General features: G+C 34.3%; 3 protein-coding genes across 8 annotated transcripts; 2 read left to right on the top strand and 1 right to left on the bottom strand.

Moving 5' to 3' along the window:
- The first annotated feature begins 541 nt into the window (after nucleotides 1-541).
- LOC142169845 (uncharacterized) lies at nucleotides 542-1905 on the top strand. The gene is made up of 5 exons (XM_075231770.1): nucleotides 542-696; nucleotides 748-830; nucleotides 945-1108; nucleotides 1308-1553; nucleotides 1645-1905. Exons 1-5 carry the CDS (start codon nucleotides 542-544, stop codon nucleotides 1903-1905), a joined length of 909 nt encoding a protein of 302 aa, XP_075087871.1.
- Nucleotides 1906-8208: 6303 nt separating this feature from the next.
- LOC107784138 (uncharacterized) lies at nucleotides 8209-16476 on the top strand. 6 transcript variants are annotated; one of them, XM_016605208.2, is made up of 11 exons: nucleotides 8209-8350; nucleotides 9085-9243; nucleotides 9393-9518; nucleotides 10097-10357; nucleotides 12780-13108; nucleotides 13194-13304; nucleotides 13396-13883; nucleotides 14247-14415; nucleotides 15212-15451; nucleotides 15551-15685; nucleotides 15872-16476. In XM_016605208.2, the coding sequence occupies exons 3-11, from the start codon at nucleotides 9413-9415 to the stop codon at nucleotides 16001-16003; spliced, it is 1971 nt and encodes a 656-aa protein (XP_016460694.1). In that variant the 5' UTR covers nucleotides 8209-8350; nucleotides 9085-9243; nucleotides 9393-9412; the 3' UTR covers nucleotides 16004-16476. The 6 variants fall into 6 exon arrangements, with proteins under 6 accessions (XP_016460694.1, XP_016460693.1, XP_016460697.1 ...); XM_016605207.2 differs by having other exon boundaries at nucleotides 8220-8355; XM_016605211.2 differs by lacking the exon at nucleotides 9393-9518 and having other exon boundaries at nucleotides 8220-8355.
- Nucleotides 16477-18226: 1750 nt separating this feature from the next.
- On the bottom strand, nucleotides 18227-21387 carry LOC107784136 (uncharacterized). The gene is made up of 2 exons (XM_016605204.2): nucleotides 20363-21387; nucleotides 18227-18596 (listed from the first exon to the last, which is right to left on the bottom strand). The coding sequence occupies exons 1-2, from the start codon at nucleotides 21081-21083 to the stop codon at nucleotides 18547-18549; spliced, it is 771 nt and encodes a 256-aa protein (XP_016460690.2). The 5' UTR covers nucleotides 21084-21387; the 3' UTR covers nucleotides 18227-18546.
- Nucleotides 21388-23544: the final 2157 nt, after the last annotated feature.

The raw sequence follows: 23544 nt of genomic DNA on the forward strand, positions 1-23544 counted from the left end.
CTAATTTAACTACGGACTTCCAAATAATTTTTCGGACACGCTCCAAAATCCAAAATCACCATACAGAGCTATTGAAATCATCAAAACTCTATTCTGGGATCGTTTACATATAAGTTAACATCTGATCAACCTTTTAAACTTAAGTTTTTATCTTTGAGACTAAGTATCTCAATTTATTCCGAAACCTCACCGGACCCGAACTGACTACCCCGGCAAGTCACTATACATCTATAAAGTACAGAATGAGCAGTAAATAGGGGAATGGGACTACAACTCTCAAAACGACTGTCCGGGTTGTTACATGATGACAATTGTACGTGGCACTTCAAGTCCACCAGCATAATCAACATTGTTCAAGGTTCTAAAATTTAATAGCTTGCACATATGCTCTTTGATGGACAACACATACATACAACGTAAACCAACTGCCATGGTAGTTGGCAGCATGGTGATGCCAAAATATGCAGATCCTAAGACAATATACACACCAAAAGATATATAAACTGACATGTTGTCGGATCATTGTGTAAACTTAACATACATGCAAGCTTGGAGAGCAAAGGAAAAGGCTTTGGAATTTTTTAGAGGTCATCTTGCTGATTCCTACAGCCGATTGCCGAGTTATTTGTATATTCTAGAGAAGACTTATTCGGAGTCGGTAGTGAAATTGCAGAAGACTGAAGATAATTGTTTCTTGTATGCATTTGTTGCACTTAGTTTGTCTATCAAGAGTTAAGAGCATTGTAGGCCAGTTGTAGTAGTTGATGGCACCTTCTTGAAGTCGGCATATTGGGGAATCATGTTAACAGCTAGCACAATGGATGCAACAGGTAATGTAGATAAATTGTAAAAATATTGTTATAAAGTTGTTTTTGAGACTGTATTTTTTATTTTCTTAAGTTTTATTACAGAAATTGAATTTCTTTTTGCCACTTGTGTGATAGGTAGCATATTACCACTAGCATACGCCATTGTTGATTTAGAAAATGACGTATCATGGAGGTTGTTTTTTGAGCAATTCAAACATGCATACGGAGAAAAACCAAATATGTGTGTTGTTTCAGACCGGAATGAGAGTATCTTGAAGGCAACATCTACTGTTATACTGGCATGCCATATTATGCTTGCATGTGGCATATTTAGACAAATGTAAGGTCAAAGTTTAAGAAGGGTCATCTAAAGTTAAGCAGATTGTACTTTGCCATGATACGATCATACACGCTTGATGAATTTAATGAAAGAATGTCAAAGATTGAAGAGATCGACACACGTGTTAAAGCATACCTATACGGTATTGGCTATCACAGATGGTCTCGGGTACATGCTACAGTGAACAGAACATGGACGATGACCTCAAACATTGCAGAGTCATTGAATGCGGTAACCAAAGATGCAAGAAAGTTGCTTGTAGTAGAACTATTAAGTACATGAGGACTCTTCTTGAACGTTGGACTAATGAAAAGTTATTGAATATAAAAGGGTACATTCACATACCTTGGGACAAAATACAACAAAGAGTTGGAGGACAACAAACATTATCACAGAAGATGAGAGTAAGCTATAGAAAAGTTGTTGTATAATTGTAGTTATTTTGTTTTGTATTTGTTGCTAACAACTTGTTGTGTGTTTGTAATGAAATTGTAGGTGAGGGATTCAACAAATTACATCCATACTGTGATAGATGGTGTGAAACGTTTCATTGTTTGCCTTCGAAACAAGAGATGTAGTTGTGGACAATTCCAGCTTGATGAACTTCCTTGTGTACATGCTTTGGCGGCTTTGAGGCACAGGAACAAGTCTTATGAAAACTATTGTTCTCCTTATTACATGAGGGAGAGCCTTCTGCAGACTTATGAAATACCAATAGACTCGCTGCCCGACGAAAGCAAATGGAATGTGCTATAGCATATAGCTGAAGAAGTTGTAAAGCCACCTACCGGGAAAAGGCAGCCAGGGAGACCTCAAAAATAAAGATACAAACCATATGGTGAAGTAAATGAAAAAAAGTACAAGGTTTTATGTGGCAACTGCGGAGTAGAAGGGCATAACAAAAGATCTTGTAAGAATGCTCCCAAAAGAAAATAAAAATTGATACAGTAATAAGTTTTTTTTTACTTAGTACTGTTGGTGATAATCTGTCTGTTAAGACATGAAGTTGTATTTGTTCTGTTCTGGAGAATTATAGTTGTGGTGTAAATGTGTTGCTAATTTGAATAAACATCGTCTCATAGAATGAATACTTGCTAAACAGATTTTAACTCTTAATGCAATTGGTTTGTAGTTATTTTGTTCAAATACTGGGTTTATTTATTACTTTCAGCCTTTCATAACAACACAACTAAATTGAATAGATTATGTATTTTTGTATATTAGTTGTAGAAATAATTGTAGTTATACTGTAAACAAATTATATAGTACCAAACTCGAGATCAAGTACTAACAACTTTCAACCAAAAAAAAGCCACAGATGTTGTATATTCTATGTATTAGAATTCTGGACAAAATAACAACACAAAAGGCAAAACAACTGTAGCACAAATCTGCTACAAATAAATTGCAGTTGACTCCTTCCTAATAAACAATTTGTCTACAACTTTACTACAATACAACTACATCTAAACACTTCAACTATAATTTTTCTACTGAAAAGGGCAACTAATTATTCTTTTTTCAGATTTGTGTTCTCTCGTTCAGACCTGGTGCCCCTTTTCTTCTTGCTAATCTTTCAGTCACCTCACTTTCACTAATTGCACCAAGCTCTTGATTTTTCCTAGCATAATCCCAAAGGAGCGCTCCATAACGTCGGCGATGTTGATCAATATTAGAAAGGTCTTCCTTTGAAATCGATAGTTCTCCAATGCTGACAAATTCTGCAAATGCCGCCACTTATACACCACAGTCACTGCAAAAAATAATAGGGGAAAAGTTTTAGCATTCAATATTAAATACAATTAATTAAATAGATAGAAGGAAAGCAGCACATACAGTGATCCTTCTTTTTGCTGGGGTATCTCACCGACCAACCACTGAATGTCAAGAGGGTCAGTAACACCTTTTTTAATGTATGCCTTTGTGTTCTTGTAGTTGATGTCTGGACGCTTGCCATAGAAGTTGGTGCATGACAAGTAGATAGGGATCATAATGGCAAACTTGTTGACAACAGATTCAACAAGTTTGTGATTTCGTAAAGAGACCATAGAATCATAAACATATAGAACCCTATCGGTGATGTCAAACACGGCCAACAACCAATGAAATTTCTCCACAATGTTTATTGGCATAATCTCAAAATTAACTTTTTTCCATACAATATTTTCAAGTAATCGGTACCCCAATATGTATTCTGCCACGACGTCCTCGGGTTTGACAACAACAAGCTTCTTATCGGCAGGAGTATTAATATACCTCTCATAAATTTTTTCAATTCTAGTCTTAAACATACAGTCAGTGATTGTAAATTGTGCTTTGTTTGCAGGATCATACTTTCCTCTCTTCCTCAAATAGTATAAAATAACATCAATGTGCTGCAAAAGAAAAATAGATTTGATTATTTCTCAATGTTTCATACAATTTAACTACAATTTTCAAACAAAAAATCTATATATTTCTAAAATAATAGAATACTATAGCTAATCATTAAATTCTGCCAAGGTATGTGTGTACCATGCCGCTGAGTACTTGCCCGGGATGTGCCAAAGTATAAAATTAGTCCTTTATATCAACTTTCTCCACTCCAAGATCAAACCACGGGTTGAGATGGTTATTTTTTAAAGTATAAGGTGTCTTCCTCCTATTTAGAGACATATCAAGTACAATTATTATGTAGTTTCAGTTTGAAATCCATAAATTATATGCACTCTATAATATGAAAAAATTGTACAATCTAACCTCTTTGAAACCGTATCGGTACCTAAATATAACCACTTATTGAATTCTTCCAATAAGTCAGGATCAACATCGTCTCCAATAACCCCAGTAAATGGATGCTTGATGCTGAAAATTGTAGGAGGTCTAACAGAAATGCTTCCCCCAGAACTGAAATAAGGGAGAAAAGGGGATCTGACATGCTTTCCAGGAACCCTTGTTCTTCCCAGATGCACAGGGGTTATTTCATCTTTATTTACCTCTTCGAACTTAACAATCTGTGAGAAGTTCTCTGGAAGCTCAAAATCATCAAGTATTACTGCCCTTTTTTCAGATCTGGAGCCATTATCCGAATCACCTACATTGATGTAGTCGGCTGGTGCTCCTGCAATATTTAAAACAAAAGAAAAATATTGTATGTTAGTTGCATTAGTTCTTTTGGGAAGATGAAACTTATATGAAAGCTATTGTTTTTTTCCTACAATTATATTGTAACATATAATATCAGTGAAATCTTCATTGCAATCATCTCCTTTTTGTATATCATTTGCTTGTTGAATGGGAGATTGCAAAGGCACAGTCTCCTTCTCCTCGTTTAAATGATCTCCTTCTATGCCAAGTTTTGCATCCTGTTTTGGAGAGTCCATATGCATTGTTTTCTTCTCTGTTACAACAAATGTGTACAACTTAATAAAATTGTAGATCATTTGAAATTAACATAAACTACATTATAGATAAATTGTAGTTTAATTGAAGTTAATTTATTTTGGATAGTCCACATGCATTGTTTCATTCTCTGTTACAATAAATGTATTCAACTTAATAATATTGTAGATCATACTGTAGATAAATTGTAGTTTAATTGGAGTAAATTTGTTGAAATGTTGTCCTGTAGCTGAGATGCAATATGCATTGTAAAATATGTTGATAAAATGTACTAAATCATACCTACAGTTTCTTCATCCAATGCCCCTTGAAATTGAGAAGATAATTCAACACCTACATGAACATTCTCCTCATTTTGAATGTCATTCATGTGTCATGTATCTAAGAAAATAATTGAAAATATAATGTAGATTATTTGTTTGTAGTTGTTAGTAATTTAGGCTATATATAGTTATATTGTAGATATAATGTAAATATAATATAGATTAGTTGTCATCAAATTATGTTATAATTATTAAAAAATATGTTTTACTGCTGCTGGCCAACACTGGTTTAGCACTACTGTCCGAATTTTGTTATTTGTTCTTTTCTTTGTAATGCTCATCATTTTTCGTAGAATACCAGTAAACTGCATTGGGAATTTGTTAGGATATGTATTTTATGAATACTATTATAAACATAAACATGGTAAAAATTATTGTCCAAAATAAATATATTTCGAATGAAACCTTAGCATCAATTGCCTGTAACACAGACTTGATGGAATCATTGAGTAGCAATCGAATGCTACCTAGTTCTTCAAAAACCTAAAGAACTAAAAATTGTTATAATGTATGTGTGTGTGTGTGTGTATATATATATATATATATATATATATATATATATATATATATATATATATATATATATATATATATATATATAATATATAAAGAAAATTAAAAATCAAGAATTAGGTGTACCTCTTTCTTGAAGGCTCCAGGGTCTGAACCGACCTACGTATTAAAATAGAAAGAGTTAAAGAAATAATTTGCATACCATAAATTAAAGAAACCAGCTAGGATTATCTTAATAAGTTACCTTATCAACATCTTTTCTTAATTTTCTTAATTATTTCACAATATATTTCTTGTCATCTATTCCCATTGCCTGCTTATGTCCAGATGGAGATGGAGCATCTGTCGGATGCTCGGCCTTTGTTTCAGCTTATTCAAGGATGTATTCAACTTTGTTTGGCAAATTTATTCTTGAAAGCTCTTCTGGGGCTTCAAGCATGTTGGTGAACTAAGAGAAAAAAAATGTGAGTGACCTAGTCGTAATATGTATAAAATTTGTAGATAATTTGTATTAAATTATTTGTCCAGAAGTGAAAAATATTTACCTTGTTCCATGAGGGTTTGATCATTCTATCTTCCAAAGAAGATATCCATATCTTGTCCTTACTAGCTGTCCAGTTAAGTATGCGGGGGATCGAATTACCAACCCTTGTAGCTATATCAGTGTTGACTGCAGAGCAACACTCATACAACCATATTTGCATAGCGAGTGCAAAACCTCGAATGAGATAAAAATGCACAGAAGGGTTGAGCTTGTGCCTAACAGACTGAAGCAATTGAGTATAAGCTTCGATATCCCATGTGAAATTCGCATACTACCCCGAGTCCACCAAGTAGAACCTAAAATGGTCTATCAAACCATTATCTTTATCTGAAGGACAGAGGAAGAATTCTATCATATACTGAATACACAACTTGACTGCATCCTCATCATTCACCCAACTACGACTGGTTATAATTTATTTCAAGTATGACTTCTCAACTTTTTCCTTGTTCGAAAAATAACTACTCATTATTTTACTGTCATACTTAGTTGTGTAACCAAAGTTTGTTACTTCTGTGAAACATCTAAGGCCAGTGATGAGGGCAAACTCCCTCAACCCAAAGTTCAGCCTCTCACCACCCTTTATCTCTGCTGTAAAAAAATCAGATCCGGATGCGTTCAATTCATACTTCATGAGAAGGTGAATTGCCTGATTTTGGATATATATTTTGGGTAGGGAAATAAAATGCCCAAACCATGTCTTCTTAAATAACTTTAACCCATTTTCAGATAATAACACATTGATTTGGCCAGGAACAGCAGGGTCGAATAATGTATGGAACCTAGTGATGCCATAATCAACATCATGTGGTGCAAAAAATGTTCGATTTTGCACCAAATGAAACAACAAGTTAAAAAAGACTTGTTTGAATATCAAAAATAAAATAAATACAATTCTACTACAATTTATATACAATCAGAAAGACATAAATATATTGCATACAAATAAGTTATAAAATTAGTAAACATATATAACAACTGACTACATCGAAGCTACAAATTATGTTTAGAGCAAGAAATTAGAAAATAACAACAAGACATAACATATACAATTTGTTTACAGAAAATGAAGCTAACATCTGCAAATAGAGCAACTAAATAAGGTAGTAAATCCCCTAATAACACGATTTAGAATAATAGGCTATAAATGTTCGATTCTGCACCAAATGAAACAATAAGTTAAAAAAAAAAGACTTGTTTGAAGATCAAAAAATAAAATAAATACAATTCTACTACAATTTAGCTATAATCAGAAAGACATAAATACCTTGCATACAAGTAAGTTACAAAATTAGTAAACAAATATGATAACTGACTACATTGAAGCTACAAATTAAGTTTATAGCAAGAAATTAGAAAGTAACTGCTACACATAATATATACAATTTGTTTACAGAAAATGAAACTAACATCTACAAAATAGAGCAAATAATAACCAATAAACCCAACTAAATTATGTAGTACATTCCCTAACAAAATATTTTTGAATAATATACAAGAAATCTACAATTTCGAGGAAAATGTAGAAAAGTTGATAACCAACAACAAATATACACAATGTAGATAAAATTTTTACAAATACAAAAAAACAAAAAGTATGTATAGTCATGAGAGTGAGAACAAGTTTTGTAGCTTTAAAAAAAATAAATTGTAACTACTAAAATTTTACCTTCTCCAATGACAGTAGGAAAAACTTTAAATTTTTTTTGCATGTTTTGGGATAACTTCTTCTTCGACGAAATCATCATCACGAGCAATTTCTTTGCCCTTTCGCTTTACTGATTTAGCAGATGTCGAATCTTCACCAGCATCCCTGTAATGTTTGAGTTTTGTTCGAGCTTCTGCCCTAACTTCACGAGGGGGAAGCTTGGACTTTATCTCTGGTGTGGCATGTGTCGATTTCACTACTTTTTTAGGTAAATCTTGTGACAAAACGCCTAAATTAAAAGTAGGAATATCACCAATATTAAATTTTTTAGGGCTATTATTCAAAACTCCTTTCTTCTTCATTGTAAGGGAAGGAAACGTAGGATTTAGAGAGAGAATAAAAAAAAATTGAGAGAGATTATAAAAGATTTTTGAAGAAATATGGAAGGAAGCGTTAACGGAGGGAGAGACTACACAATCGTGGGGGGTTATGGAGAGAGAAATGTGGGGGAGTGGTATATGTACGTTAGAGAGATTTTAGGAGTTAATTGATATTTATTAAGTTATTAAAATATATATAATTAGTAAATTGTATATGATTATGTAATTAAATTGAAACTTAAATAGGTAGACTAATAAGGTTTGAAATAGTTTATACCAAGCTGCTGTTAAAAACTTAAAACGAAAACAACAAACAGAAGAAAAGAAAAGAAGAAAGAAAAAAGAGGCATATCCCTTTGAAATCCTTAAAAATTCTCACTCTCAGAGAAATACACTTCGCCGGAGTTGAAAAGTAAGGTAATTCCTCTTGCTCATTCTTCAATTCTCTCGACAATTAGGTTGGAGATGGAGAAACCCCATTAAACCCTGCTTAGTTTTTTTCTTTTAACTTCTGTCGGTACTCGGTATAATTTCGATCTTTAATTTGTAGTTTTTTGTTTTATGGGTGAAAGAAGTCTATTCAAGTTAATTCTCTGTTAACTGTTATTTGTTAGATTAAAGTTCCATGGTTTCGCATAATTAAAGGCCGCCTCCGTAATCAGTAAACTTTGTTCCACAGGATAGAAGGCTGGTCCGAACCCGTTCATGAATTTGGGGTGGGGTACTAGGGCTATTAGACCTCTTAATTGTTCATTAATGAACTTTAACTGATATGTATTTTCTTTTTTTATAATGGTGGTACCCGGGCTAGCTTGCGTGCACCTGGATTGTTCCGCTGCATACTTGCTAACTCTCACAAGCACGGGGACTATATAACTCTACCTATCAAAATCAGCTAGTATATGAAGAAAATGTAATTTTTTTTTATCAATCACGTAGTGTGTTAGTAATGTTTGGACATGTAGATGTTATTGTCACTTAATATTAGGATTGATCAAAAACTACTAAAAAGGGATAAACGCAGAAAGCATGTCGATATAAGACATGCAGTAATGTTTTCATGTCTGCAGATTTATAACAAATTACTATCTTCCTTCTGAAACTTGTTCCAATGGATTGAAACTAGTGGCGTGTTTTGTTGGACAGGAAGCTGAGAATTGATTTCCTACTCAGGAGTCAGGACCTTAGGAGGATTTCTTCCCATTTATATTGTTTTTTCTAGATTTATGGTATTGCTTGGGTGAGCATTTCCTGGTCGTTGAATCGGATTTTAAATGTTATCTTATTGACGCGGTCATCTTCGAGGTATGATTGAAGGGTGAAGCATGCACATTGTATTCTATTCGTGCTGTTAGAGTAGCTGAGTTGATTCTCTAATGTTGCACATCTCTGTGATGACCTGGATTTGTATCATGCAGACATTAATATGCAGGCTCATGTTTTTCTTTTCTTAGGCATATTTGAAAGTGTTACCATGCCTCGTAAGGTAAATTATGGTGTTAATTATGAGGAAGACTTTTATGACTATGAAGATTACAATTATGACTATGACGATGGATATGATTCTGCAGAGAAAAATGGTGAGCGTTTCTCCAGCTTTTTTCAGTGCTTCACATCTAAAGGCTGCATCCTTCCTCTGTACTCCAACCCCCCCCCCAAAAAAAAAAAAAAAAAACCCACCCACCACACACACACAAAAAAAGAAGCAGAATCTCGTCATCTTTTATGTAGAAATATTTTCATTCTTCTCCAAATGTATGCAAGCAGCACCAGAACCCACGATTGTCTATTAAACTGCAATGCGACTTGCTGTAATTGTGTCCATTTTCCTCTTAATTTCTGGTTCATCCAGCAGTATCAGAAATGGTTTTGATAGGAATACTTTTTTCTGCTTCTAATTCGCAGTTTGGTTGTTGAATAATATCTTGAAATATGTTGGTGGAAAATATTGAATTAAATTTCTTCACCAAGTCAAAATGTGATATAAAAGGGTGCAAGGAATATTTGTTTACTCGTACAAGATTTACATTTGATTTTTGCATGCTTTCATGTTTATGGTTACTTTACCATGACTACTGGTCTTTGAATTAGTTTTTGTCCCTTATATACTAAAAGCTTAATTATAAGAACATAATATGTTGTTTACGTTTTGCTACAGGCAGGGTACCAGGAACGAATACAAAACAGGAATTCGTTAAGGCTGGCATCTGGTGTTGTTCCATTTGCACATTTGATAACAAAGATACTATGAATGTGTGTGATGTTTGTGGAAATACAAAGCAAGAACGGGTTAAGGCTGGGGTGTGGCGTTGTCCCATTTGCACATTTGATAATGAAGATACCATGAATGTATGTGATATTTGTGGGGTCCTTCGTAACCCATTGATCAAAAGTTGTGGCGGCAGCAAAGCTAGTGCAGGTTAGCAACTGACAATATGCTTGCAGAGCTCTGCATGTGTATCTATGTGAAATTTTTTACTACTTTTTAGCACATATTGCTAATGGTTTATTCAATCTCATATAGTAAATCATGAAGAAAAAATTCCCTTGCGGGGCTGGGGAGAGAGAACTGTTTTTATAGATAATATTTTTATTGCACGATTATTCTACTTGTTATCTCTAGTGAGAAACAGCAGGTTAAATTGCATATTAGTTCAAAACAAAAAGCTACAGAAGCTTATCTGCCCCTTCAGCACGAAACTTCTACCCACTGGGAAAGATGATTCATAAAGCATTCTATATTTAAAAGTGCTTCTCCGGCTGAATTTATCGTTGTCTACATTAGTGACACCTCTTTGTGGATCCTCTGTCATAGAGTCTCTCTCTCTCTCTCTCCCTCTCTTTTTTGTGGTGGTGGTGGTTGGGGGGGGGGGTAGTTTTTGCTGTTTATCATGCTCTCTAACAATCCGAAGGTGGATCTCTTTTTATTAGACTTTCTCAAGTATTTCACAAAATTGAGAGGTGAGTCGACTAAGATGCCTTATGTGTTTATTGGGTGCTCTGCCTATGCTTTAAAAAGAGGATGGTTCATCAAACTGGAAAGGCGAGCTGGTCACATCATTATTGTAATAACTAATTATTATCTGAATTAGGAACATATAAACAAAAAACTAAAGAACCTAAAGTAACTATTGTAAGATTTCTTTTTATGTATAAAAAGTTCTCTATTTAACTGGGAAGTAAACCATTGTATCCAAACTTAGTCATCCGTGGGCCCAAGCTTCAAGTACAAGCATAAACATCTAGAAACTCACAATTAACGAACATAACAGTTAGCCCATAAATGACGTCAGTGCCTACTCAATGGAATGAAACAAACATAACACATAACAATTGCAAACAATCAATTGAAAACATGCCATAAGCCGTATAGGGATGATATCGATTAAAAAGAATCAAGACACGACAATAGTAATTTTGAGGCTGGTTATTGGCATTAGTAAAAAGCATTGATGTTTGCCTAAAAGTTGGTGAGGTAACATGCCCCATTTATTGTTGCTCCAGGTGACACTCTAGCATTCTAAATGCCATTCACTCCAGGTTCCGAGAAATTGCTTTTTACTTTCCCGTCCATAATAATCTTGTTACTTCATCTCATTGTGGTTTCGAGATGAGGTTACGATCTGCTGTTGCTCACAGAAAATAGAAAAAGGAACCAAGTGAATAAGCTGCAAGATGCATTACATTGTCAAAGATCAGGTTGGAACACTTGATCTTATTGGGTTTAGTTGGTTATGATAAATAATACCTACAACTAACCTAGACGCTCTAACAACAGACCTTATTGCAGACACTCCCTCATGTCTAGATGATTGGACTGATTTTGTAAAAAGGAGTTCTTGTATATAAGTTTCCATCAACGAATACCTCCTGTTTGAGGGTTTTCTCCTTTTCTCAATAGGTTATTTACTTGTACCAAAAGAACCCTATTGCTCGAATTCCCCTACCCATTAATTGGTTCGTTGCCGCTTGATATGCTTTCGAGTTTCGACAACACATAATCAGAAAGGCTGGTGGAATATTATGATTGTAGGATCAGACATTGGTTGATTAATTTATTTTTTTGATAACGGTAGTGTGCCGACTAGCTGCGCACATCTCGATTAAATCCACCAGGTACCTGCTACCTCCCGCTAGCACATATATTGGGTAACTATGTCCACCAAGGCTTAGCTAATTGGGAAGAAATAACCTATTTTTTTGCCTCCAGTGGGATTTGAACCTGAGACCTCATGGTTCTCCGCCCTCTTCATTGACTACTAGGCACCTTGGGTGCAATTGGTTGATTGAATTTTACCATTGGATACATTCATTTTTGATAAATTGTACTGCCAAAAAGACATTCTGACTGCTGATGTAAGTGTGTTATAATTTTTAAAACTCTCCATTTGGAAGTGCCTTTTCTGGAATATGTGGTTACTAAATAAATTCTATTTGAGAGACCAGGTGATTATTGGTTAGTGGCCTCTTGGATGAGTAACTAAGATGAAAAATTCTTAGAATTTATTTAGATTCATCTCTGAATTGTTAATTGAGTGCTTCAATGGGAACACATGCTTTTGTTTTTCCTTTCCAAGATACAATTCTTTTCTTCTTTTTTTCTGATTTTCTTGGTAGCCAGGTAGTGGTAAGGTCTGCGTACACACTACCCTCCGCAGGCCTACTTATGGGACTATACTGGGTATGTTGTTGTTCTGATTTTCTTGGTAGGTCTTCATGAAGTCCCATTTTAAATTTATAATGAAGACTCACTTGTGTTAATTTCTACAATATTTTGTTATCCAGTTCTCTATTTTGAGAGTTTGACATCTTTCTTGTACATTACTACTCTCCTTTTACAGCTACTCTTGACAAAGTCTTACAGTCAAATGTCCCATCAAGTAAAAAAGAATTAGCTACTGAAGTTAAACAAGAACTGGTTACCGAAGGGCCTGCTAGCTCTTCTGCATCAACAGCAAAAGTTAGACGTGATAATATGAAGGATAGAGGTTCTTCTAAAGAAACTAGGGCAAATCATGGTGTCACGAGCAACATGAGCAATATGCCTATGTCATCAAATCCTTGCAATGCGGAGACCAGAAGTGCAACTTCACGATCACAGAGTAAATCTCAGAAAATTGTATGCCCTGACCAATTAGAAGACAGATTGGACCAGTTAAATCTCGCGATTGTAAGTCAAACTATTATCTGCACTAGATTTCAAACATTTACATTGTCTAATGCACTGATGTTACTCCGAAATTTTGACCATGTAGGTTGGCCATGTTGATTCTGGGAAGTCAACATTATCAGGAAGATTATTACACCTTTTGGGGCAGATATCTCAGAAGGAAATGCACAAATATGAGAAAGAGGCCAAGCAGCAAGTAATCCTCCTTTTAGCTTCTGATCCATTTTTGTTAATACATTGTCAAATCTTGATTAGCTGATTGATAAATCTCCTGTCTATCCAATCAGGGAAAGGGGTCCTTTGCTTATGCCTGGGCATTGGATGAGAGTGCTGAGGAAAGAGAGAGGGGAATAACTATGACAGTGGCTGTTGCCTACTTTAACACGAAAAGTTACCGTGTTGTACTACTTGATTCCCCAGGCCATAGAGACTTTGTCCCAAATATGATATCAGGTGCAACACAAGCAGATGCTGCAGTTCTCGTAATTGATGCTTCAATAGGTGCATTTGAAGCAGGGATTGATGTTACTGGAGGTCAGACAAGGGAGCATGCACTACTTATCAAAAGCTTTGGGGTGGATCAAATAATAATTGCTATTAATAAAATGGATGCAGTGGGATACTCCAAAGAACGTTTTGATACAATTAAGAATCAACTAGGATCTTTTCTTCGTTCTTGCAAGTTTAAAGATTCGTCAGTATTGTGGATTCCCCTGAGTGCCATGGAAAACCAAAATTTGGTGACAAGTCCGTCTGACGCAAGATTGTTGTCCTGGTTAGTCTATTGGTCAACTGCTAGCACTACTAGGAAGTGTAATGTTACTCGTTCTTTTCAACTTTATCTCGTTTGCATTGTTTATAAGCAGCTTGCATTGTTTATAAGCAAAAAGTTTTTAAGGAAGAGGCAAAACGATGGAAACAGTAGGATACATTACAAAGATACGAGTTAAACTGTATGGAACTGGAATTTAAAATAACAAAGTCTTCTCAAATATCAACAACCCAAATTTGCAAACTAATAGATAAAATGATGATTGTGCTGTTGTGTCAAAATTGCTGTGGTGATTTAGTGTCATAAGACAAATAGCTCGCAAAGCCCCTGTTGTCTTGTGTAGCTGATAATGAAGGTTAATTTCAGGTTTCAAGGTCCTTGCCTTTTGGATGCAATAGACTCTCTCCAACCTCCCCAAAGAGATTACTCAAAGCCTCTATTAATGCCGATATGTGATCTTGTTAAATCACCGTCACAAGGACAGGTGTCAGTATGCGGGAAGTTGGAGACAGGAGCTCTTCAAGTTGGAGAAAAGGTACTCAATGACCACTAATGCAAGAGAGATCCTTCTCCTTTATTATATACATGCTTTTAGGAGACTTGGGATGCTCGAGTCATAACTGAATAGTGAATCGTATTGGTGCCTATAGATTATGTCATCATTCTGAATATCACCCAGATTAACCTGACCCAAGCACTGCTCCCAGAAGGAAGTTCTGAGGGAGGCATTAGGCCTGTAAACTTGTATCCTAGTTTCCCGTCAAGGTGCTTCTACCTTGCATTTTTTCTGTGCAACGCTCTTTTCTCACTTTTTATTCTACAGTATTTTGAATTTTATTTGGGGTGTGTTGGGAGACGGGGGATGGGAGTTCAAGGCGGTTGTTTTTTGAGCTAGCCTTTGCATAGGGATTACTCTTGCTCAAGTGCTTTGGAAGGGGCTTCTGCACAGTGACAATAATAAGATAGGTACAACGGAGAAACACAAAGACATTTCTTTTCTCCCTATAATGTAAGACACCAGTGAATTAGAATGTTAGGGCTCAAGTTTAACAGAGTAATATGAGTTAAAGGGGACTAAGATAAGAAACAAATGCTTATGCTTTTAAGTTGTTAGGGTATTGTTAGGACATGATGTTAGGTCATTGTTGGGATTGCAATCATAATAATTTTACGGCGCAATCATCTATTGGGCAGTAACTGTTTAATGGTTATTAAGAAATTCGCCATCGGTGTTTTTCTATGGTGCAATCATCTATTCACCAAAACTTGTTTTGATTTCTTTACAAGGATAATAGTCATTCTTCTAATACCAAACTGTTAACATGTTTCAGGTTCTAGTTATGCCATCAAGAGAAATGGCAACAGTGCGTTCTTTGGAACATGATTCTCAGGTTTGTAACAGTACAAAAGCTGGAGACAATGTCACTGTTAATCTACAAGGTATAGACGCGAATCGTGTAATGGCAGGGGATGTGCTGTGTCACCCTGAATATCCTATTGCTGTTACAAATTGTTTGGAACTGAAGATTCTCATCCTGGATATTGCCGTTCCAATTTTGATTGGCTCTCAGGTAGCAGCTCTTGTTAATAGATCATTTTACCCTCAAAATTTGCAGTATTTCATGAAATTGTTAATAACTCTAGAGCCCTGGATATTTGAAAATGTGCAGTTGGAGTTTCATGTACACCATGCTAAGGAGGCTGCAAGAGTTGTGAGGATTTTGTCATTGCTTGATCCAAAGACTGGAAAGGAGACCAAGAAATCACCTCGATGTCTTCTAGCAAAGCAGAATGCTATAGTCGAGGTTTCTCTCAAAAGAAACTATTATGTTTATTCATGTGCTTCTGTTATCCATTTTAGAAGAAAATAATCTTGTGTGGGAGTGGGTGCACGAAAGGTGCTAGGCAACTGCCTTTGTATCTAGGTTAAGGTTGGATAATACCTACTATTTAAAAGAGATCTTAACTTTAATTTGTTTGTCATGGTTTAGGTGGTCTTGCAAGGAATGATTTGTGTTGAAGAGCATTCTAAATGTAAGTCTCTTGGAAGGGTGTCCCTCAGGGCATCAGGAAGAACTGTTGCTCTTGGTCTTGTGACTCGAGTTCTAGAGAAGAACGAATAGAGAAATTCCCTCTACTGGAATGAGGTGCGCATGTCCAAAATCCGCTGGTAAAGGTATACATCTACGAGGACCTGTAGCTTTAAACAGATGACTCACGGAATTGAGTGTCGTCCTTTAATTTATCTTCTTTCTCCTCTCGTGCCTGTTCTGGTCTCCGGTGGAGATCCACAAGTTTTGTAGTTGAGACGAATATTAATGATTCTACAGCGGCATAGCTCTAGACATGTTTTTCTTCCCTTCATTATACGTGTATCCGGAAATCTTCTAATAGGCTGCTTTTGAGGAAAAAGTGAGTATCTTTAGGGATGGGTCGTTCTTTACTTGTGTACATTGGCGGAATCTGGGAGACAATTTAAAGTTAATTTTCCCCTTTTTCTTAAGATAATAACTTCATGTTCTTAGGGACCCTCTATTGAGTGGCATATTTACCAGTTATGTCTTACATGTATACATGGACCTCCTTTATCATCGTACTTGTAGAATTTTAAGACTAGATTCATGCCTTTGGGACTGTAGACAGTAGCACTAAAGTTGTGATAGGAGCAGCCCCAAGATGATTATTCATTCTGGTAAAACCAGGCTTTATATGAGCTGTTCCTTAATCATTCTCTCTTTTTAATTCTGTTGTAGGTTACAGTAATGGTATAATTATGCACTAAACTGAAAATGACTAATGTAACTAGGAATATCTAAATTAAGTAACGTGTAGTACGAACGCCAAACTCGTGAGGGCTTGAGTTAGGAAGGTTATCTATTTCCTTTCCACTCTAACGAAGATGTGTATTACAATTATTTATGCTACCGCTAATTCAGATTTATACCGAGTAAGCTTGATAAGGGGCTAAAACGCTACATGTCAAGAAGTTTTCCATGACTCGAATTTGAGACATTATTTGATGAAAGATAGATGGATCTCAATCATTCCAGCACAGTCCTCGCAATTTCATTACTTGTTGATGGGTGGTTGGCAAACATTAATTTTCTTCTATCTTACTCAAGACAGAAGCAAAGAGATTTGCTTGGCTGAAGAATGATGATGGAGTGCATTAAATTTCCTATCATAGATATATACTACCTTCTTCTCTACTCCTATTAATCGTGAAGCTTTCTTGATCTACTATGCACAAGTTTTGGATGACAAGGGCATCCCTATAAAATATAAAATTCTAGGAACAGAAAAAGAAAAAAAATATATCTAAGGGGTTTGTTGAAAATGGTACAATGATGATGTTCAAAGAACTTCCAAAGTTGTTCTTCTCTTGTCTGATTGATATTGACCTATCGCAGTATTCAGAAAGTTAAGTCGATGTATAGTCAGAAGAGTGTTGCCCATTTCTTGTCTGTCTTATGTCTGTACCTTTTAGATTCCTCTAACTTACTAAAAGGTATAGTCTCTGGGTTTCAAACTGAAACTAATTAGTAGTACTACGTACTATCTTTTGGGTTTAGAAATGCTTAAACCCAAAGATGGTCAATCATTTACTGGAACAAAAAGTATAATATATAATCATTTAATCAACATACGTATCTGATGAAGCATTGTACCATTTACTGCACGTATGTTTCTGTTTTAGATTTTACCATGTTTTAATCTAGCAAAAATTTAAAAAGAATTAACCCAAATAGTCGTCTACCCTACCACTTAAACTAAAAATAATCGGTGATTGCATAATATATGTATATTTTATGTATTATTACATGTGTATATTGTATATAATCAATGTATATGATTAGAAAAAGTAAACAATTAATATGACTGGCTATTTGTGTAAAAATGTGAACGATTATGGGAGTCTTGGAGGGCCATCTCTCGCGCGCAAAAAAAAAAAAAAAATCTCCCTTTTGGTTTTCACTTTTTGTTTTAGCTTTGTGTCTGTTAAATTAAGGACTGACCAATGGGTTCGGATTTTGAGTTTATGAGTTCGAGATTTTAGATAGAGTTCAAAAAGACTATTTCATGAAAGTAAATTGTTGTATTGGGACATGAACTTCACTTGATTGATTATTTATTTATGGAAAGTTGAAAATTTGTGAGTCAAAGCTAGTAATATTAAGTATTTCAAATTTAAATGCTTCTCATATGAATATTAATATTGATGGCAAAATGGGTACTTGCAGATATTGAAGCTTATTTAGTAGTATTTAAGATAATGAAACAATATTTGATGCCCAAATGGGACATTCTAGACATATTTCACCCAAGAATTCAGTTAGTGAATTTGGTTAAACTAAGGAATGTGTTATATATAGAACAAATATGGTGAACAATTTTCTACTTTTGTTAGGCAAATAAGCATAGCACCATCACTTTATTGCTGAGGGGATGTTGAAGTCAAACTTCCAATTAATGCTCTGGTGAGATCCTTTGGTACATTCTCACCTGCCTTATTTGCCATCTTCCCTTTCTTTACGTATTTTAAATTTCCATATCGTTAAAATTCTATTAGAACCCGTAATTGCTTGTGTTTTGGTTGTTCTACTTGTTGTTGTTGTTGTTGTTGTTGTTACTATTTTCCTGATTTTTCCATTACTATATTTCTTCGCTATACTATTGTGATTTGCATGCTTGTTTGGAGTCGAGCAGTCTCTCTACCTGCACAAGGTAAGAGTAAAGCTCAGTGGCGGAGTCAGAATTTTTATTAAGGGATGTCAAAATATAAAGAAGTAAATACATGAAAAAGTCAAGGGAAGTCAACATATAGTAATATATACATATAAAATAAAAATTACCGAACTATACAGTGTAATTTTCCAGACGAAGGGGTGTTAGTTGATACCCCTTTGGATAAGGTGGCTCCGCCACTGATAAGACTGCGTATACACTACCTTCCCTAGACCCCATTTGTGGGATTACACTGAATTTATTATTGTTATTATTTAGAGTTCCTATTATTTATATGATGCTCAATGTCTCTATTTTCAAGAAGATTTAGCAGTCACTCAAAACTCAAGACTGAAAAATGGAAGGTGGGACTAGGGAAAATAATGTTTATATAATAGAAAAATAGAGTATCTAAACATACTTGAAGAAAAATAAAGTTTATTTGAAACGTTGATGTTCAAAAAAAGTAGTTAGGAAGTTATGTTTGGTAATGAATTTCATTTGGAGAAAAAATTGTAGATTTGTGAGTAAAAGCTACAGCCTCGTTTGAAATACAGGTTACTCCATATTTTTCAAGTGTTTCAGATACTAAAGTTTAATATTTGCAAATTCTAGGGGCAAACCAGTAATTGCAATTATGAACACCAGTTTTCATATATTCCCTCCGTCCCAAATTATCAGACTAATTTTTGGAGATAAATTAGATTAGATCGACTAAATATTTTAAAATTAAAATTAAGATAAAAACTATAAGTATCAGAAGTTACAATTTTTCTCATATCAATCTCAATATGAAAAATATATTTAAATATTGGTTAAAGTTAATATAATTTGAATTTAGTAAAGCAAACATGACCGAAAATTTAGGACGGAGGAAATACTTAAATATAGTGGGAGTATTACATTTCACATATATTTAAGACCAATAATTTACATTTTGCCCTGGTAAAAGCCATTATTTATTTTGATTTTGGAAGGATGCTATTGTCTGAATCCCACAAAAACACACAAAAGCAACTGAAACCATAAACCACTCCTCAAAAGTTTGAACCTAATCAAATATATCATATCTTATCAAAAGATTGAACCGAAAAGTCGGACCAAAAAGTAATCTTGAAATTGATATTAAAAACCCTTTAAATCCAAGATTTCAAATGAAAGAAACAAAAGGGACAACCACAAAAGGCCTCTTGTCTTTGTGTCCCCTAAGCCTAAGCCACATTAAATTTTACATTTTTAATAATTTTGTGACTTTAATGATTAATTGCTTATTTAGATGGACACAAAGGACAAAAAGTACCCAACTTCTGCAGATATCCTGAGTACAAATTCTTATCCTCTGTCCAAAGATATTAAGAAGAATAAAGTCATCACCAAATAACATTAAAGATTCGTTTGATACATTGATAAATAAAAATAATTTTGGGATAAAAATTTAGTATCATCTTAGTTTTGTTTGGTTATTAATTCTGAAATAAATAATTCCAGGAATAAAAAATAATAACGGATAGCTTATACCTGCAGATGATGGAATAATAATCGCAGGATAAATCAGTAAAATTGACAATCCAAGATTAGTGCAACATACAAATAACTAATCTCATATAACTAATACCAACATAATTAATCCCAACATCAATTATCTTCAAACCAAACGACCCCTAAAATTATGTAAACACACTATGATGGATTTCAATAACTTTTTATAGTAAGAACAATAAGAACAAAGTACTAAGTACAAATAAATCATTTCTTACCCTTCTTTTCTTTTCCATTGGCAAAAAAGGACCCCAAACCAAAGAGATTAGCAGTACCCTTAGTAATGAAAGTAGGTGGCACATTCAAAACAGGATTAATGCAAACCCCATTACCATAATTATGCCCTAATCCATAATTCTTTCTCAATGATGGCTTTTGTGACGATGGAAATGCGTAAAAATTAGCTGCAGATGTATTCATATTCTTCATTTTCTTGAATTGTGCATTGTTTTTCTGACCTTCTGAACCTGTAGAATTGCTACGTGATAGTAAAGGTAAAGACCAAAATGAGCTTTTCTTGTTGCTGTTTTCACAATGAAGACTACTACTTCTCCTTATCCGCCAAAAGGATTTGGTTTGATCCTTTGGGGAGGTTTCAAAATTTCTTGGGGTTGGTTGATTTGGAGGAGAATTTAAAGGTTGAGTCTTGGATATATTTTTCAAGATTTCTTGGTTTAAAGTGACAAACTTTTCTTGTAGTTGAAGAGGTCGAATTAAGCCATCTAAGAAAAGCTCATCTGCTGAAGAAGTTTCTGTATTTGTGCTGTTGGTAATACAGAAATCGAATTCAGAATTAGAATCTGAGCAAATTAATGGGAATTTTTCAGTGGCCGCAGCAGAAGAATTAGCATTAGCATCTTTTTGGCTAAGATCATCAGAAAAAGAAATTCTTGGACTTGTGACTAGACTTGGAGCTTCTGAGATCATATCAATTGCCATTTTTATTTTTATTTTTTATTTTTGGGTAGAATTACTGAGAGTAAATTGGAAGGATAGAAAAGCCTAAATCTTTGAGTTTTTTGTTGTAGTGAGAAGACAAGATTCAAATGTGAAGTGGGAGAAAAAGAAAAAATTCAGAGAATGGTCAGAAGTCAAAAGAAGAAAGGCTAGAAATATGGTCTAATGAATTCTTGTTTGCTTTAGTGGCAGACGGGACTAATGGCTTTTATGTTGAAAAATAAAAAATTTACTGTGGATTTAAAGATCAAAGGCAAGTCTGGTCCATGCACAATGAGTGCATATGGAAGGAGAGTTAAGAAGTACAATAAATTTATACGAGTTACCTTTGGGTTATCATTCGATGTTCGGTATTTGTATTGGGATCCGACTAAATTCAAATTTACTCCAAAAAATCCACATTGAGCCATATTGAGAGTAAAAAACTTTCTAACAAATGCATCTTTATACCCAGAGATCAAATCGAAATCTCTAATTATGTATGAGAAGTAGTTACCACTCCAATTTACCTTACTGCAACAAAAAACTTTTACTTTTGAACAAGTATTCAGAAAACTTTATACCATGGTTATCCTTCCTTACTACTATTATATTATAGTGTCCAAATTTAGTACTCATGTTAGTTTGCAAGAGTACTTGAGATATGACAATTTTACTAACAGCCTCAATTATAATGGAATATACAACATAGCATAAGGGTCAAAAATACTTTTACTGTGCGAAAAGGATTACTTATATCCTAGGTTATACTTTCGGTCCATCACTATTTTGACGTTATAAAATTGGTACAAAAATTTCCTTTCACCGTTAGGACCTTCCACCATGACAACGTCATCCTAAGTGGATTGATATCTCGGTGAGGTGGACACCATGTGGCATGCACCTCAGCATTCCAATCCATTTTAGCCCCTCCCCCCATTTCTTCTCCCACCACCACCACCACCACCTCCCTCGTCACCCAATTCTTTTCAGATTTTATTGCTGTATTCTAAATTATAAATTACGTAAGTTGCAAAAATACTATTCCCTCCGTTTCAAATTATATGAAGTACTTTCCTTTTTAGTTTGTTCCAAAATAAATGACACATTTCTAAATTTGGAAATAATTCAACATTAAGCTCTTCATTTTACTAATTTTATCCTTAATGACAAGCTTTTATAACCACACAAATGTCATGGCCCCACAAAACTTTTATCTCTTAAGTTTTTAAGACCACAAGTTTCAAAAATATTCTTTTTTTTAAACTCTGTGCCGAGTCAAACTACCTCATCTAACTTGAAACAAGGGAGTAACTAGGAAGAAAAATTTAGTGCTTTTTACCTTTCTGTCAAACTAGAACGAGAGTCAATAGAGTCGATGAGAATGTCCTTAATTATTTCACAGCATGTTTATGTTTGAAATTCTTAGTAAAAGTCTTTGTTTTTGTTAGCATTCTATCTATTGTGTCACATACTCTTTTACGAGACTAGAAAATTGTTACCAATACCTCGGTTTAGGTGACTCAAATGGGCGTATCGTTGGAGCTAAATGCAGCAGCAAAGCAAGTAGCTAGCAGAACTTTGGTTAAAGTATTAGCATACAACGCCTACACATTATTTCTTGCTTTTATTGTTTGTAATCAATCTTAAATGTGATGAATACTTCGCCACATGCCAACTACTGGTTTATTGCCACAATGCCAATCAATTACGATAGAGAAAGAGAGGAGTTGAGCATTTATCTTAAAGCATAATCAATCCCTTCTTGTGAATGTTCAGAATGATGCTGCATCTGGAAGCATGATTTTACTACTGAATTTTTTTTATTAACTTCCTTTAAATAATTTTTTTTTAAAAAACATAGATGATCACTCAAGTTTTATTCTATTGCTCCGAAGTTAGTAAACTATTTTTATAATAAAAAAGTCACTCAATTTGCTTAGATTTCATAAAAATCACCATGTTTTATTTGTTTCCTCCTACCGATTTTTTGTGATACTCTCGTTTTCATTACATAAAGTAATTTAATAATTTAAATATAATAAAATAAATGTTGAACTATCCGTAAAATTAACCTCTTCTTTTTTCTTTGCTTGTTCACTAAAATTTTGGAGGCTGATTGTGGTTGATCTCTTCTTTTATTGACTTTTAGCAAGTTCCAAATTTTTAATAGAATAAGAAAAGGAAAATAATCGTGCTGGCTTGGTAATACGCTCAAAATGTTTGTTAGTTCTAATCATTAAACTCGATAAAGAAACACGTGTTAGATAAAGATTATGGACTCCTTTCACTAGATAATTGATATTGGATTGCTGATAAACAAGAGAACATAGTTTAGCAAGTCCAGGAATAATTCATTTTGAATGCTTTTGAAAGTTTAGCACCTGATTATCGTTAATCAGGGAAATTAGTGAAGATTATAAATTTATTAGGCGTGCCATTGCCAATCATATTAACATATTGC

Source organism: Nicotiana tabacum, chromosome 15 (assembly GCF_000715075.1).
Source record: "Nicotiana tabacum cultivar K326 chromosome 15, ASM71507v2, whole genome shotgun sequence".
In the NCBI taxonomy this organism is placed as follows: Eukaryota; Viridiplantae; Streptophyta; class Magnoliopsida; order Solanales; family Solanaceae; genus Nicotiana; species Nicotiana tabacum.